This window comes from Schistocerca gregaria, chromosome 1 (genome assembly GCF_023897955.1).
Source record: "Schistocerca gregaria isolate iqSchGreg1 chromosome 1, iqSchGreg1.2, whole genome shotgun sequence".
NCBI classification, from domain to species: domain Eukaryota; kingdom Metazoa; phylum Arthropoda; class Insecta; order Orthoptera; family Acrididae; genus Schistocerca; species Schistocerca gregaria.
In genome coordinates, this window is record NC_064920.1 from 590,326,420 (window position 1) to 590,340,271 (window position 13,852).

Genomic DNA, 13,852 nt, shown 5'->3' on the forward strand with positions numbered 1-13,852 from the left:
TATTCAAACAAAAAGGCATAAACATATCCCTTACTATAAACAAAAACAGTAGACAGAAGCTACCTAACAACAGCAGCACACAAAGGTCAAACATGAGGATAGTTTGAGCTTAGATTCAAAGAACACATAGATGCACTAAAAAAACAAAACATACCACACATCAGCAATAGCCACCCACCCGCATGAAACAAAACACCATGTTAACAATACAGGTATCAGCATTCCACACACCCAACCCAAAGCCAGAAAACTAGACATCCTTGAAACACTCCAAATACACAATCACCAAACACAAAAACCTGAGTCCATCTTTAGTGACAAAAATGACAATATTTAAAACAGTATCATCTCTGTTTTCAGCAACTTCCAACATTATTAAATTTGCAATGTACACACACGCACACACACACACACACACACACACAAGGCCTTAACCAATGTATTACCCCAACCTTTAGTCAGTTATTATGTGTAATAAAAATGTAATCTTAAGAATTCCTTGATTTGGAAAGTTTGCTGCCATCCAATCACTCCTTCCATTCTCTCTCTCCCTCTCTCCTCCTCTTTCTCTTCCTCTTCCTCTGCCTCCAGCCTTTCATTTCTATCTATGAATCCCAACTAAAATTGTTATTTATGTATAATTTAACCACTGTGGCCAACATAATTATTGTGTTTAAACTTAGCAACATGTCACCTGATTATACAAATGAATATGAAGTTTAAACTATATAAACTTGACAAAATTGGATAAATATACCACATGAAATAATTATTGCAACACATGTATTCAACACCTCTAAAGGAAGGTCTCCAAAATCCTTTAAAACTTATTCTGTAATAATGTGGTTATGATGCATATTCTTTATACTTTGTGATAATGTTTCTCTTTTGATACATCCACCTAACAGCTTAGAGACACCACCTTTGTTTACCAAAATGACAGTACAAATGTGATGTGTGACAATAGTGCAAGGAACCTGTGACCACTGGAAGTATTCTGTTTGACTTATTTCATTTTTACCATCAGATATAAATTAGTTTTCTTGTCAAAAAGCCCAAACCCATGTTCTGAAATAGTGTCCACATGTAAATCCACCTGATGATGGAGGTTTAAACCTTTGAAATGCATCATGGCCATAAATAAACAGTGACTGGTGATACTAAACTTGTTGTTTCATTTGAGTCATTAACAGTCATGGTATAGCCTAACCTAAACTGTTCACATTTAAAGTAAATTCAAGAATGATCAACACCAAGAAGACTATCCTGTGCAAAGGCACGGTGGGAGGGGAGAAGAGGGGCTGGGAGGGAAGGGAGAGGAAGTGTAATTAGTAGAGTCCTCTCAGATTTCTTTCAGACTTGATGCATTCATTGACCCAGATAATAGATGGAAAAATACCAATTTGCAGGTGTGTGTTACAATTGTGAAGAAAGTTATAGGTCTGCAAAGTTTGGGATTTGTGCTAAATTTACATGTGTATGTCACAACATAAATGACTGTAATTCCGGTTCTAATTCAGTTACAGCAATAAAAATGGTACCATTGGAAAGCTAGCAAATAGACCTTTACAATAATATGCCACATGCCAGGTTTCTGACAATATTCGTAGTAAAGATCACTGACCTTGACCTTTGACCTTAAATATCACAAAACACCCCATCTTCAATTTTTTTGAAAAAAATACATTTAATTGCTACAGTATGTTACTATAAATATGGTAAATATCAAGATGGCACACCAAAGGCATCATGCACAAAAAATTATTTTGTCAACTTAAGTACACCATCAACAGGCAGTAAGCAGCTATGTATCCAGTTTTTTCCTATAACACCTGCCAATATCAGTTACTTTTATTCAGACCAGTTCTTTAATATTTCTAGCTGTGAACAGCCAATGAGAGACACCTTTATTTCAACCAATCAACATTAGTCGGTTTTAGTGAAAAGCCAATCAGAGAGATTTTTATTTCAAACAATCAACATTAGCCTGTTTTAGTGAACAGCCAATCAGAGAGGCTCTTATTTCAACTAGTCACCATTAGTCCAATGATCTCTATATATTATGCAAATTTTGTTTCGTATGTTTTATGGCTGTGGCTTGTTTAACAAAGTACAACGTAAATGTGTCATCACGTAATATTTAGTAAAAAATGGATTTCAGGCGAAAATGGTATTGTTGCAATCCATTTAGGGAAGAAGGTCATGCAAGAGTGCAGACGAATTTAAGGAATATTTAGGAGTGTATGATAAACAAATATCCTTAACTATAGTTAGGTGGAAAAATTTGCAATAAATGTAGGAAAAAATATTGTAAAACCCAACAATCACTGCAAAGGTTGTCTCAGTTGTGCCAGGTACTTCAAGAGAAGATTTAAGTGAAGATGAAGTAGCATCAGATCTGGTACTCCATGCTTTAAATAGTAGCCTTCAGTATTTAGGTGAATCTCCTGTGAAGAAAAAGAGGCTTCAGAGTGAGAAAAAATACCCAAAGCAAAAACTGAAAAAAAAATAGCCTCTGTATTGGAGCATACTTATGTGGCACAACCAGAAAAAGAAGAGTGTGAAAATGGAGAAAGTGAAATTATCATCCAGTTGAAAGATAAATTTCACAATTCAGACCGTATGTGCAACAAAACACAAGTTCTAACTGTACTTCCTAAGAGCTGGAGTAAAAGGAAAACTATGTAAGAATTTTCTGCTTCAGATTAGATGGTGCGGAGAGCAAAACAGTTACTAGGAGAACATGGTGTATTGTGACACCAAATCCAAAGCCAGGTAAGACATTATGTGAGAAAACTGTTCAGCATATGCGTGATTTTTACTGTGATCATGACGTTAGCCATAAGATGCCAGGAAGAAAGGACTTTGTGTCTGTGAAAGAAAATGGAATTACAGTACATAAACAAAAGCAGCTAGTGTTGCACAATCTTAAGGAACTGTATGCATATTTCAAGATTAATACCTAGATATAAATATTGGATTTTCCAAAAGTTGTGAGTTGCGGCCAAAGCACTGTGTTCTTGCCAATGCCAGTGGAACCCATGCTGTTTGTGTGTGTGTCTTGCAAGTGAATTTCAAGTTATGATTGAAGGTTGTAAACTTAAAGCACTGACAAAGAGTGAAGAATACACATTACCATCATATAAGTACTGTGTAGCATTTGGTACATGTAATCCTGCACTACCAGCATGTTTCTTAGATTCATGTCCCTATTGTCCAGGTGTGACAAGACTAACTGGTTACCTGTATGGTCTGTTTGGTAAGAACTGCATTGACGAAATTGCATATAAGTGTTGGTAAACTACAGGCAGGGTAGTTCTAGAGGCTATAACAAAATCAACAGATGATTTCATTGAGGTGTCTGCATCTATGTTACAACAGCTCCTACCACACTCATTTATCTCCCAGCAGCAGTCACATTTCTGTAAAATCATTAAAAAAGGTCTCAAAGTAAATAAGTTTCTTGTTCTTTGTGACTTTGCAAAAAATTACTCCTTCACCATTCAGGATGAGATACAATGAGTCCACTGGAATAATTCACAGGCTACAATTCACCCATTTGTACCTTGATACAGAGACTCAAGCACTAATCAAATATGACATGTATCTGACTGCCTTCAGCATGATGCAGTGTGAGTTTATTCTTTCCATTCAAATTTCACCAATTTCTTAAAATGTCAGTTTTCAAATCCAAAGCACATTTATTTCTTTTCAGATGGATGTGCTGCGCAATACAAAAACAGAAAGAACTTTATGAACCTGTCCTACCATGAAGAAGATTTTGATGTTACAGCAGAATGGCATTTTTTTTGCTACAGTGCATGGTAAAGGACCTTAGGATGGGGTAGCAGGGACCATAAAGAGATTAGCAAAACTTGCCAGCCTCACGTGACCTTACGAAAATCATATTTTGACATCACGACAGTTGTTTGAGTGGTGCAAGGAAAGTATCCTTTCATGTGTCTTCCATCATACATTGGTTTCCCATCATGAAGAAGATATGGCCAAGCTGAAACAACATTTCAAAAATACAAGGACGATTCCAAGTAACCATAAGCTTCATTGTGTAATTCCTGTTAACAAAGGTTTGGTAAAGACAAAGTCATATTCTGCTTCTTTAGTGGGTAGAGAAGAGTCAGTGATTGCTATGGTGAATAAAATGCAAACATGTGAAGAAACAGATGAAGTAAAGGTCAACTTCTTGTATCCACATGGACCATCTCCATCATTTTTGTTTCCTGCCAAACCAGATGTTTGTATCAGAATTGTGAGGAGAGATCTAATAACTTTTCATTGCCTTTTCATTACAGCTGTAATGTAATGTAATGTAAATAATTCATAATACCAATATAATAATGTAAACCATATTTTTGTACAATATTACTTATGGCTTGTACTTTATCATAAGTTGTGTTTCATATATGTGTGTTACCTTCTTCATTTCAGTAGTGTATTGATGCTGACAAAATAATTTTTTCTGCATGATGCCTTTGGTGTGCCATCTTGATATTTACCATATTTATAGTAACATACTGGAGCAATTAATTTTTTTTTCAAAAAATTGAAGATGGGATGTTTTCAGATATTCAAGGTCAAAGGCCAAGGACCTTTAGTATGAAAATTCTCAGAAACTTGCCATGTAGCATATCTATGTAAAGATCTATTTGTTAGTTTTCCAATGGTACTATTTTCATTACTGTAGCTGAATTAGAACCAGAACTACAGTCATTTTTGTTGTGACAGACGCTTATAAATTTCGCACTAATTCCAAACTTTATTTGTGCTGTTGCTGTAATGACCTGCAGTGGCCAAGCATGTTCTGAGAAAAGAGATGTGAGCCTCCTGGAGGAGTGGAGGGGAAAGGTGTGATCAAGTGTGACTACATTGTGAAAATGGGTAATGCAGTGTAAATTTTTGACCACATTATTAACAGTGCAGCTCATACATGAGTATGGCTTATATGCACGCCAATGTGGTAACAAGTTAAGTATGTTATTGCAGAAGAATAACTCATGGAGAAAATTACACAAAAGTGGCATCTCATGACTATCTTCACTTTGCTCTTTTAGTATCACTTCTTGTTACTAACCAGTTGGAAAATTTGATTACAGTTCTTCAACTTGCCAGCTTGAGATATCTCATTTATGGTTTCGTGAAGCATGAAGTCTTAATATCTGCAATTACTGTAGACCTGCACAAGGAATCAGTCATTTCTCAGTAAAATAATTTTATAAAAAAACATGGAGAACTGCTTGACTGAACTTTTAAACCATTATTCTCGTTTGTTCACTTCCTAAAAACTCAAAAATTATGTTATCCATCAAAGACCAATATGAGTTGTTAGATGAGCTAGTTGACCTCTTCATCCATTTCCTGACATGGTTGTGAAATGCTCTAGTTTTGTAAATTCTTTTCAGTTATTGGTGTCCCAAAGCTTTTATGTATTTGATTTTTGACTCTAGTGTCGTCTTCACCATGTTTTCGATTTTTAACTGCTTCTTTCCTGTTTAGTTTACTTTTGGAAGATTAATATTGATTATACAATATTTCTATGTTTGGTTTATTCATTACTTTGTTTAAGTAAAACTAATCATAACTTGGTTCATTTGTCCATTACTTTTAACTTCTCATTATAACTTAATTAGATGACTTCTTTGGCCAGGCCCTGAAGTACAGCCACAAGGTGTTTTTCTGATGTGTGAGGATAATGTAAATAGTTTGGTGCTATTCAAAGTAAATTTACTTAACTAATATACATATTTTTAAATGAACAGGAAAGGAAAGCAAAATATCAATTTCTCTAAAAAGTCAAATCTGAATTATTTAAAATAAACATGTGAATGAGATAAGGAGTTCTAAAGCTATGGTATTCTGTTAAGTGTCTTAAATGTGTTTGGACAAGGAAATGTATTACTTAAACATTAATTTGATTTAACCAGGGAGGTATAACAACAGTGGATGTAGCCCCTGTTTCTCACAATGAAAATAAGTTTATTGTGTGGTACCTCTCCCTGCAATTCTAGTTAAGCCAGTCCGTATCCCTGTAGAGTAGTAGGAGGCAATTTATTACATCTTTGTTAGACAAAATCTCTTCAGGAATTAGTGACCCAAATGCTTTGTGTCTTTTGGTCACTAGTGGCTTGCATTGGAATATTAAATGTAGACCTTTTTTGAAGTTCCATAGTCACTCATTCAACGGTGAAACACAGTGTATTTTAATGAAGCGTAAATGTACATGTAAAAATTCCAATTCCTAATATTTCCAGAAATGAAACACTGACTTGACTGTCTTTGTGAATGATAGCACACAGTTATTGTAAATGGATTAATTAACAAAATGCCTCTCTAAACAATTCATTCTACAGACAAGAAACTGCACAACTAAAGTCAGCTGTAAGTAAATTTAACTAGTAGGATGGTACACATAAGTGGAGAGGTTACAAGTTCACAACTATCAATTATTTAACCAAACCTTAATATAACTAAGGCTTACTTTTCTATGAAGACTCCACCGTATTCTTTGCACAAAGTTATGAATTATTTTGTTAGTCAATGACTGATATAAAATTGTCTCATATTCAGGCAAATTGTACAAGGTGCCAGTTTTTTATGACAGGGTGTTGTGGCTCACACAGGATAGGAATAAACAATGCAGTATAAAAAAAGGGTTCAAATATCAGAGTTTCAAAAATGCTATTAATTTTCATGCTAGATGTGAAGTTACTCCTAAACATTTACTTGAATAACTGTAATTCAGTTATGATTGTATTGGAAAGTTGCCCAAATATTAAGTTGGATTTCAGGTCTGGATCATTGCTTGTAAGTTGTTAAAGAACACACAAACTGACAAACATAAATATAAACCTCCTCTATCAGTCTCGAATTAGGGAAACATTCTGAGAGCCTACATCAAAGGAATGCTGTTGACAACTGATGTTGATTTAAGAGCAGTTACGAACCTAGCTGCTGCTGATATTTTTCTTTAAGACTTTCCATCCTTTCATCTGCATCACGTTGCATCTGTTCCTTTACTAACTCAAGAGTAGCTCTTGTTGAACTTATTTGTAACTGCCAGTTCTGCTCCACTTGTTGTACCCTCCGTTCTGCTTCCTCATTTAAATGTTCTAAATGAGAAAATAGAGGATAGCTTACTGAAACTTACTTCTATCAATTAACGACATTTATTTCATCAATTACATCACTTAAAACATAACAACTAAAGAAACATGATTTTGTTTCTTCAAATTTCTGGTACATGTTAATCTATAATACCTGAAAAATAGAAATACTTTCAGTATTGATTTTAAAATGATACATACCAATTTCCTTCTCATGCTTTTCTGTCAGTTTTTCCATTTGTTCCTGGTATGCCATATCAATTTTGTCCAATTTTCTACGAAGGTCGAAGATATCTCTATCTGCATTTGTTCGGGTTTTTTCTATTTCCTTCTGGTAATATTGTTCCTTTTCTGCTAGATTTGATCTCAATTGTTCAACCTGTATTGTAAACAAATAACTTCATTAGAAGTGTACTTAATAACAAGAAGTTAGGTTTATCTGCTCATGAAAATGTATTTTCAGTTCCTGTTTATACAAAAAATCCTCATTATTTAAATTACATTAGGCATGTGAACACCTTTCCTGTCTACAAATAACATAGGTTGCTGTAACTTCAGAGGCTTTTTAATTTGTATATGAAGGATATGAAAAATCAGCAACAAAAGATATATCAGCGATTGTATAGCACATGGAATTTAGTGAGCAATAAAACTTGTTGACATTTGCTAGTGGAATAGTTACCTTCTTTACATTTCTCCACATGCATACATTGATTTAAAGTTCACTAGTTTCAATCTCTCTCACCTTCTCTTAACCACACACACACACACACACACACACACACACACACACACACACACACACACACATACAAGATTTTTTTTTTAGCTGTACACCCCACTCCTTTCTGTGTCACACTAAGACTGAGTGACAGACTGTACATTTGTAGTGATATGAAAAGAACAATCACATAGTCTCAGTCAAAGGCAAAACAGGTCGCAGCCACTGGTTCATGGCCAGAATATCAGTTTGCAATTAAAATTGCTTGCAAATCGCATCCTAGAATATTGCTCAAGTGTTTGGGACTAAAGTGGGGATATTGAACATATTCATGAAAGGGCATCAGAAATGGATACAGTCTCTTGACCCATGGGAGAGTGTTATGGAGATGCTGAAGAAACTGAACTGGCAGAAGTTTGAAGGTAAGATGCGCACTGCCCCAAGAAAGCCTACTTAAAAAGTTTAATGAACCAGCTTTTGGTGATGGATCTATGAACATATAACCTTCTACATATGTTCCTGTAGGGACTGCAAGAACAAGCTTAATCTAATTACAGAATGCACAGAGGCATTTAAACACTCATTCTTCATGCACATGTGAATGGAGTGAGAGGAAGCCCTACTAACTTGTACAATGGGAAGGACCCTATGCCACACACTTCACAGTGGTTTTCAGAGTATGGATGTAGATGTAGACGTACATCATTTATCCTTAAAGTATTATATCTACATATGTTACCGCTGTTTTCAAATTGTGATTGACTGCTCACAACAAATGTACTGTCTATAAGAGGTTCTATAGTGAACACCACATATATCCCCATTAGAAGGATCATGATTACTGTGATCATTATACAATATGGACTTACTGAATGAGGCAGTGCACCTCTTAAGACATTGACCTCATATTCAGGAGAATGTAGTTGCTCTGTCTTCCCATCCTGGTATGTGTTTTCTGTGGTTTTCCTAGATTACTGAGGCAAATGTCAGAATGGTCCGTAATCTGGGCCATAGCCAGCCATCTGACCTATCATCCTAAATTACATCTTGATAAAGCAAAATACATATGCTATGTGCTTTTCATTTTGGCATATCGATCTGCATTGTTTTGCCTTCAAAAATCCTGTATTATTGCGAGATGATCTCAAATGAAAGAAGACAAATAAATAAATAAAGATACTTACATGCAACAAATACTTTTTTCCTCAGTGACAAGTTACTCCAGAATATGTCATAAAACAATAGTGAATGAAAATAGAAAAAAAGTAAGTCAACTTGTGGATATTTTCATCCCCAAAATCTAATATTATATGAAAATTTGCAGAACTTAAATGTTTAAGATGATCTTTAACATGTGGCTTCTAATTCAGTTTCTTATAAATATAAACTATCAAGAATTTTGAATATTCTGTTTAAAAGATTATCTGTTCTGGGAAGTTAATTGGCAGGGTAGTTTGATTTGTGTGGTTCTTTTACATAAAAAATGTGGTTTTCACTGATTAATAGCAATTTGTCTCTTCTCACTGAATGTGAACCTCACTCAGTGAATTAATTAGTGTATGTGTGTGTGTGTGTGTGTGTGTGTGTGTGTGTGTTTGTGTATGAGTGTGACTGCCTGGTATGTCACTAGTCTTTATTAGGGCACCATTTTTTAGATGCAAAAATGTTAAAAATGTTACAAGAAAGGAGCAAAATGGGGGTGTCACTTTGTATGTCATTAACTAACACCTGACTCAAAAGAATTCACTAAAGAATCAAAAAGTACAGTGAAAAATATCACTAAACACACTGACATTCATTCAGAAAACTGTTGCAGAAATAAAAGTTTTTTTTGTGACTCTGCATTTATGATTACTCAGAAAAAAACTTGTAAACAGAACAGTAAAGCACTCCTCAATGGACACATCAGGTGTGCATTTTGTTTTTAAACAGTAATCAACATTCTTGCTCTTGCTATATCCTCCCATCAGGGTATTTGGATAAGCTTTTCTTGAGCATCTGCCACATCTATCAAAATAGAACAGTGGGTTTCTTTTTCAAAAGACTGCTCCTCCAGTTTTTCATGGCTGTTGCGAGGAAGCATAAAATTCATCTTGCAGTTCTAGTTTAACTAATAGTTCTTTAATCTCTCTTACTGTAGAAGAATCATGTGGCAAAGCACCTAAATTCTGCATACAACCTCAAAATTTTTACTCATAAACACTGCAACTTTCAGTCACAGATGAGTATTCCTTTTTTAAGGCACCACAAATTCAATGAACAGTGTGCATAATGCACATTATGTGTTTTGAGTTACAGAACACAGACTTGAGTTTCAAAAATGTAAGTAACATTTAAGAAGCTTGATCTGTGATCACTAGCCTCACTTGTCCATTCATGTATTTTACCCATTTGACCACAAATTGCTGCATGGCGATAAAGATTTTCTGGATTGTGTCGTCTTCAGTGATGAATCGACATTTCACTTAAGCAAAAATGTGAACACAAGTAATGAGCACATCTGGGAGTCAACAAATCCACATGAGATGGTATAGTTGGAGAGAGACTAAGCTGAATTTTTCTGTGCCATATCCCTGCTGAAAGTTTGTGAGGAGCCTTTCGTCTTCAGTTAGGCAACTATAACTGGCATTTATTATCTTGATGCTCTAAATTATGGCTCTTTTCCTCAACTGGAAGAAGCTGAACCACAAAACTTTATTTAGCAGTAGGATGGTGCACCTCCACATTAACATAATTCAGTGCGCAAATGGTTAAATGACATTGTACCTTAACGCTGGATTTGCTGCAAGGGGCCGAATGCCAGAGCTTGTTTTGCATGACCTCCACCTTAACACAGAAGCTGACTCACAACACAACTTTAACATTTGGGGATTCATAACGGATCTAGTGTATGAGTCACCTCTACTCATTGAGCCACCTGACTTTAGAAACAGCATTGTTGCAACAGTTGTACCAGACCCACTGATCAAGGTTTGGGAAGAACTCCCATACCGACTCAATGTCAAACAAATGGTGGTCACATTGAACACTTGTAAGAAAAACTGTTTCTGCTGCTCTTTCATTTGATGTACTATTTATAAATGTAAGTTGAATGTAACAAATGCTTCAGAGCCTTAGAACTTGTATTTTCATTTTGAAATGCCCCATACATTTCTCAGTAATATATTAAAGAAATTAAATTATCAGTATGCATTTAGAATATTTCCCATATGAATCTGTGTAATGACAGTCAACGTTTTTGGAACTGTTGATATCAACTGATGTTTTGAAAATGTAGTAGTTTAGGCCACACCCTGAAATGACGGTCAAACTCTATGTTGCAGAGGCTCCAGGGGTTGGCTTCTACAGAGCACAGTTCTATGGGCATCTTGAAAGCTTGGTCATTCCAGCCCAGCTGTACTATGTCATGTATACTACACAAGTAGAACTAGGTAGATGCCATATTACGTTTGTTGAAGCCCATATTTGGTGGGTTTTACACAAGGTTTTATATTATAAGTCATGTCCTATGAATAAATGATGTTTCAGGACACTAGCACACAGAGGATCTCTTCAAAACATGATGTTATTCATACAAATAGTTGTAAGATAATTATGGAAAACATCCTATTGGTAGTTAAAGGATTTTTTAGAATTTTTGTTGTTTTGATATTATAACACTTGTGTTTGAAAGTATCCTGATTCAAGGCAATGGCAAATTGAAAATATTAAAAACACATTGATACTATTTGTTATTGTTAAATGTGTCAGTTAATGACATTTTGGCATTTAGGGCATCACACAATATAAGACACCTAAGCTAGTGAAATCATGGTAATATATGGATATAGTTGTGGGCTGTGGAGTTATGCAATTCAAATTCAGAGATCTGCCTCCTGCTCCTTACAATTTTTTTTACTCACTTTTACATTTTTTAAGACATCTGCAGATTTTCTTATTAATTTAACAGAAGTATGTGGTATAATATCAAATATTAGGCATTTATAAGAGAAACTTATAAGAGCTTTCTTTCTCAGCAGAGAGTGTGTTTCATAATGTGAACATGCTAGAGAATATGGGCCAATGAAGATTTTTTTCTACAAAACTGCTTGATTTGATCACAACTCAGTATTCATTTATTCCTCCAAAAATCACAGCACAAGGCTTGTGATGTCATGGAAATGTGGCTCTTTCATCACACAGACTCATAAATGCCCAGATTGAACACAACAAAATGTTAAATGTCTCAGGGTTAGCATTGAGGGTGAGGGGGAGGGGGGAGGATCAGCAGTGAAGCTGATATACATAGCATCAAATATCCTTGTCCCTCCAAATAACGTCTTTTAATTGATTATGAAATGGAAAGAAAATGCAATATGTAAGCTCTCCACTCCCATTGAAATCTTGGTTGTGATGACAGACCAATGTGTAGCGTAGCCTGATGTATAGGTTAGTTGTGATGGATAAATGTCACAGCTTTCCCCTGTATGGAAAATATGAGCCACACCTGGACAAGAGGGATAACTTTCTTAAAGTGTACTTATCACGACCAGGTTTTTCAGAATAGTTTTCCATCTATTATTTCATAATGGGACTGTTGAGCTTGGAAAAGGGAATACCATATGCTGGAAATACACAACATGAATAAAGATTTTGGTGAGTATAGGTATATGTGATTTTATCGCTGGAATGAATTACAGTAATGCAGTCAAGACAGTAGCTTGTAAGAAGCGTAAAAAGATTTTCGTGAGTATAGGTGTACATGATTTTATAACTTGAATGAATTACAGTAATGCAGTCAAAATGGTAGCATGTACAAAGTGTAAGAGTGAATTTTCAAAATTTAGGAAATGCATTTAATGTTAAAAGCATGTAACCGCTGGTCTAAAATGAGAAAAGAACAGCGTGAGGTACAAAATATGCAACTGGGGTTGAAGCAAAAACAGCTTGCTATGCTGTGCAATGGAGCCAAAAATCATTAGAATGTAAGAAACAAAGCAACAAAGGCAGAACATGAGGTGCAAAATATCATTAACAGTACATGACAGAAGATTTGTGAATGTAAACAAATTTAATGTTCTTTCTTCTAGTTGCAGTATCCCAGTGACTAGCTCAGAACCAAAGCTTTGTTCAAGTGTTAAAAATGTCAAAAAGCAGAAGTTATCATAAAAAGTTTATATCTGGTAAGTCTAAGCCTAAACTTTCAGCTACAAGTGGAAGTTCCAAGAACAATACGCATATAAGCATTATATTAAAAAAAAAATTCCACAAAACATGTACATATTTGTGTAGACAGTCATGGGAGAGATATGGCCAAAATTGTAAAAAGAAATTTTAGCAGTGCTGAAGTGTGTGGAACAGTGAAACCTGGTGCTAAAATACAAGAAATCATAGCAGGCTGCGAATCTGAAAATGTAAAAAAGACTACATGATGTGGTACACAGGATGCTGCCTTCAATGAAGATTATGATATAAGGCAAATTCTCAAGAAGAAATTCTTGGCACTTCATCACTTGAAGGTATTCCCTGTGAACATCTCCAAGAGATATGACTTGATCCTACAGTCCTGTGTAAAATAAGCTGTCTCATCAATGTACTTACTATAAATTAGAAAAGACTTGTAAACTTTTCAGTAATATTCATGTTGAAGATGTAAGCAACTTTAGTAGAGAATTGTTTACTAATCACAGTATGCACAGAAAAAAAGGTGCCCTTCTAAATGTAGCAATTATGGAAGAACTCGACTCTACAAAAAATGGTGCATATAGACAGACTACATTAGACAAATGGTTCCTGAAATCACAGGAGAAGAATGTATCTCTGCATTCATCAACTTCTAATTATTTTTAGACAAAACATGATAATTGCCTCTGGAAAGCATCAGCTAACCATCTTCCAGCAGAATAATAGAGGCTTGTGTAAAAAAGCTAAATAAACTCACAGTCAATGTGCAAGACTATGGAAGTATAGATTCCACCTATGTACTGTGCTTCACTGAGCTTCACATCTGCTCAGGGTTGGAAAATCTTTTAAT

At 35.1% G+C, this 13,852-nt stretch overlaps 1 protein-coding gene across 6 annotated transcripts in view; it reads right to left on the reverse strand.

Annotated features, from left to right (window-relative positions):
* The window catches only part of LOC126357561 (golgin subfamily A member 6-like protein 22), a 321,544-nt gene that overhangs the window by 94,516 nt on the left and 213,176 nt on the right, over positions 1-13,852 (reverse strand). For 4 of the 6 annotated variants that reach the window (XM_050007468.1, XM_050007469.1, XM_050007472.1 and 1 more), the window contains exons 9-10: positions 7,320-7,497; positions 6,960-7,124 (exon numbers count right to left, since the gene is read on the reverse strand). In XM_050007468.1, coding sequence (XP_049863425.1) covers positions 6,960-7,124; positions 7,320-7,497 — 343 coding nt within the window. The remainder of the gene's footprint in view (positions 1-6,959; positions 7,125-7,319; positions 7,498-13,852) is intronic. The other 2 variants (XM_050007470.1, XM_050007471.1) reach the window with 1 other exon arrangement.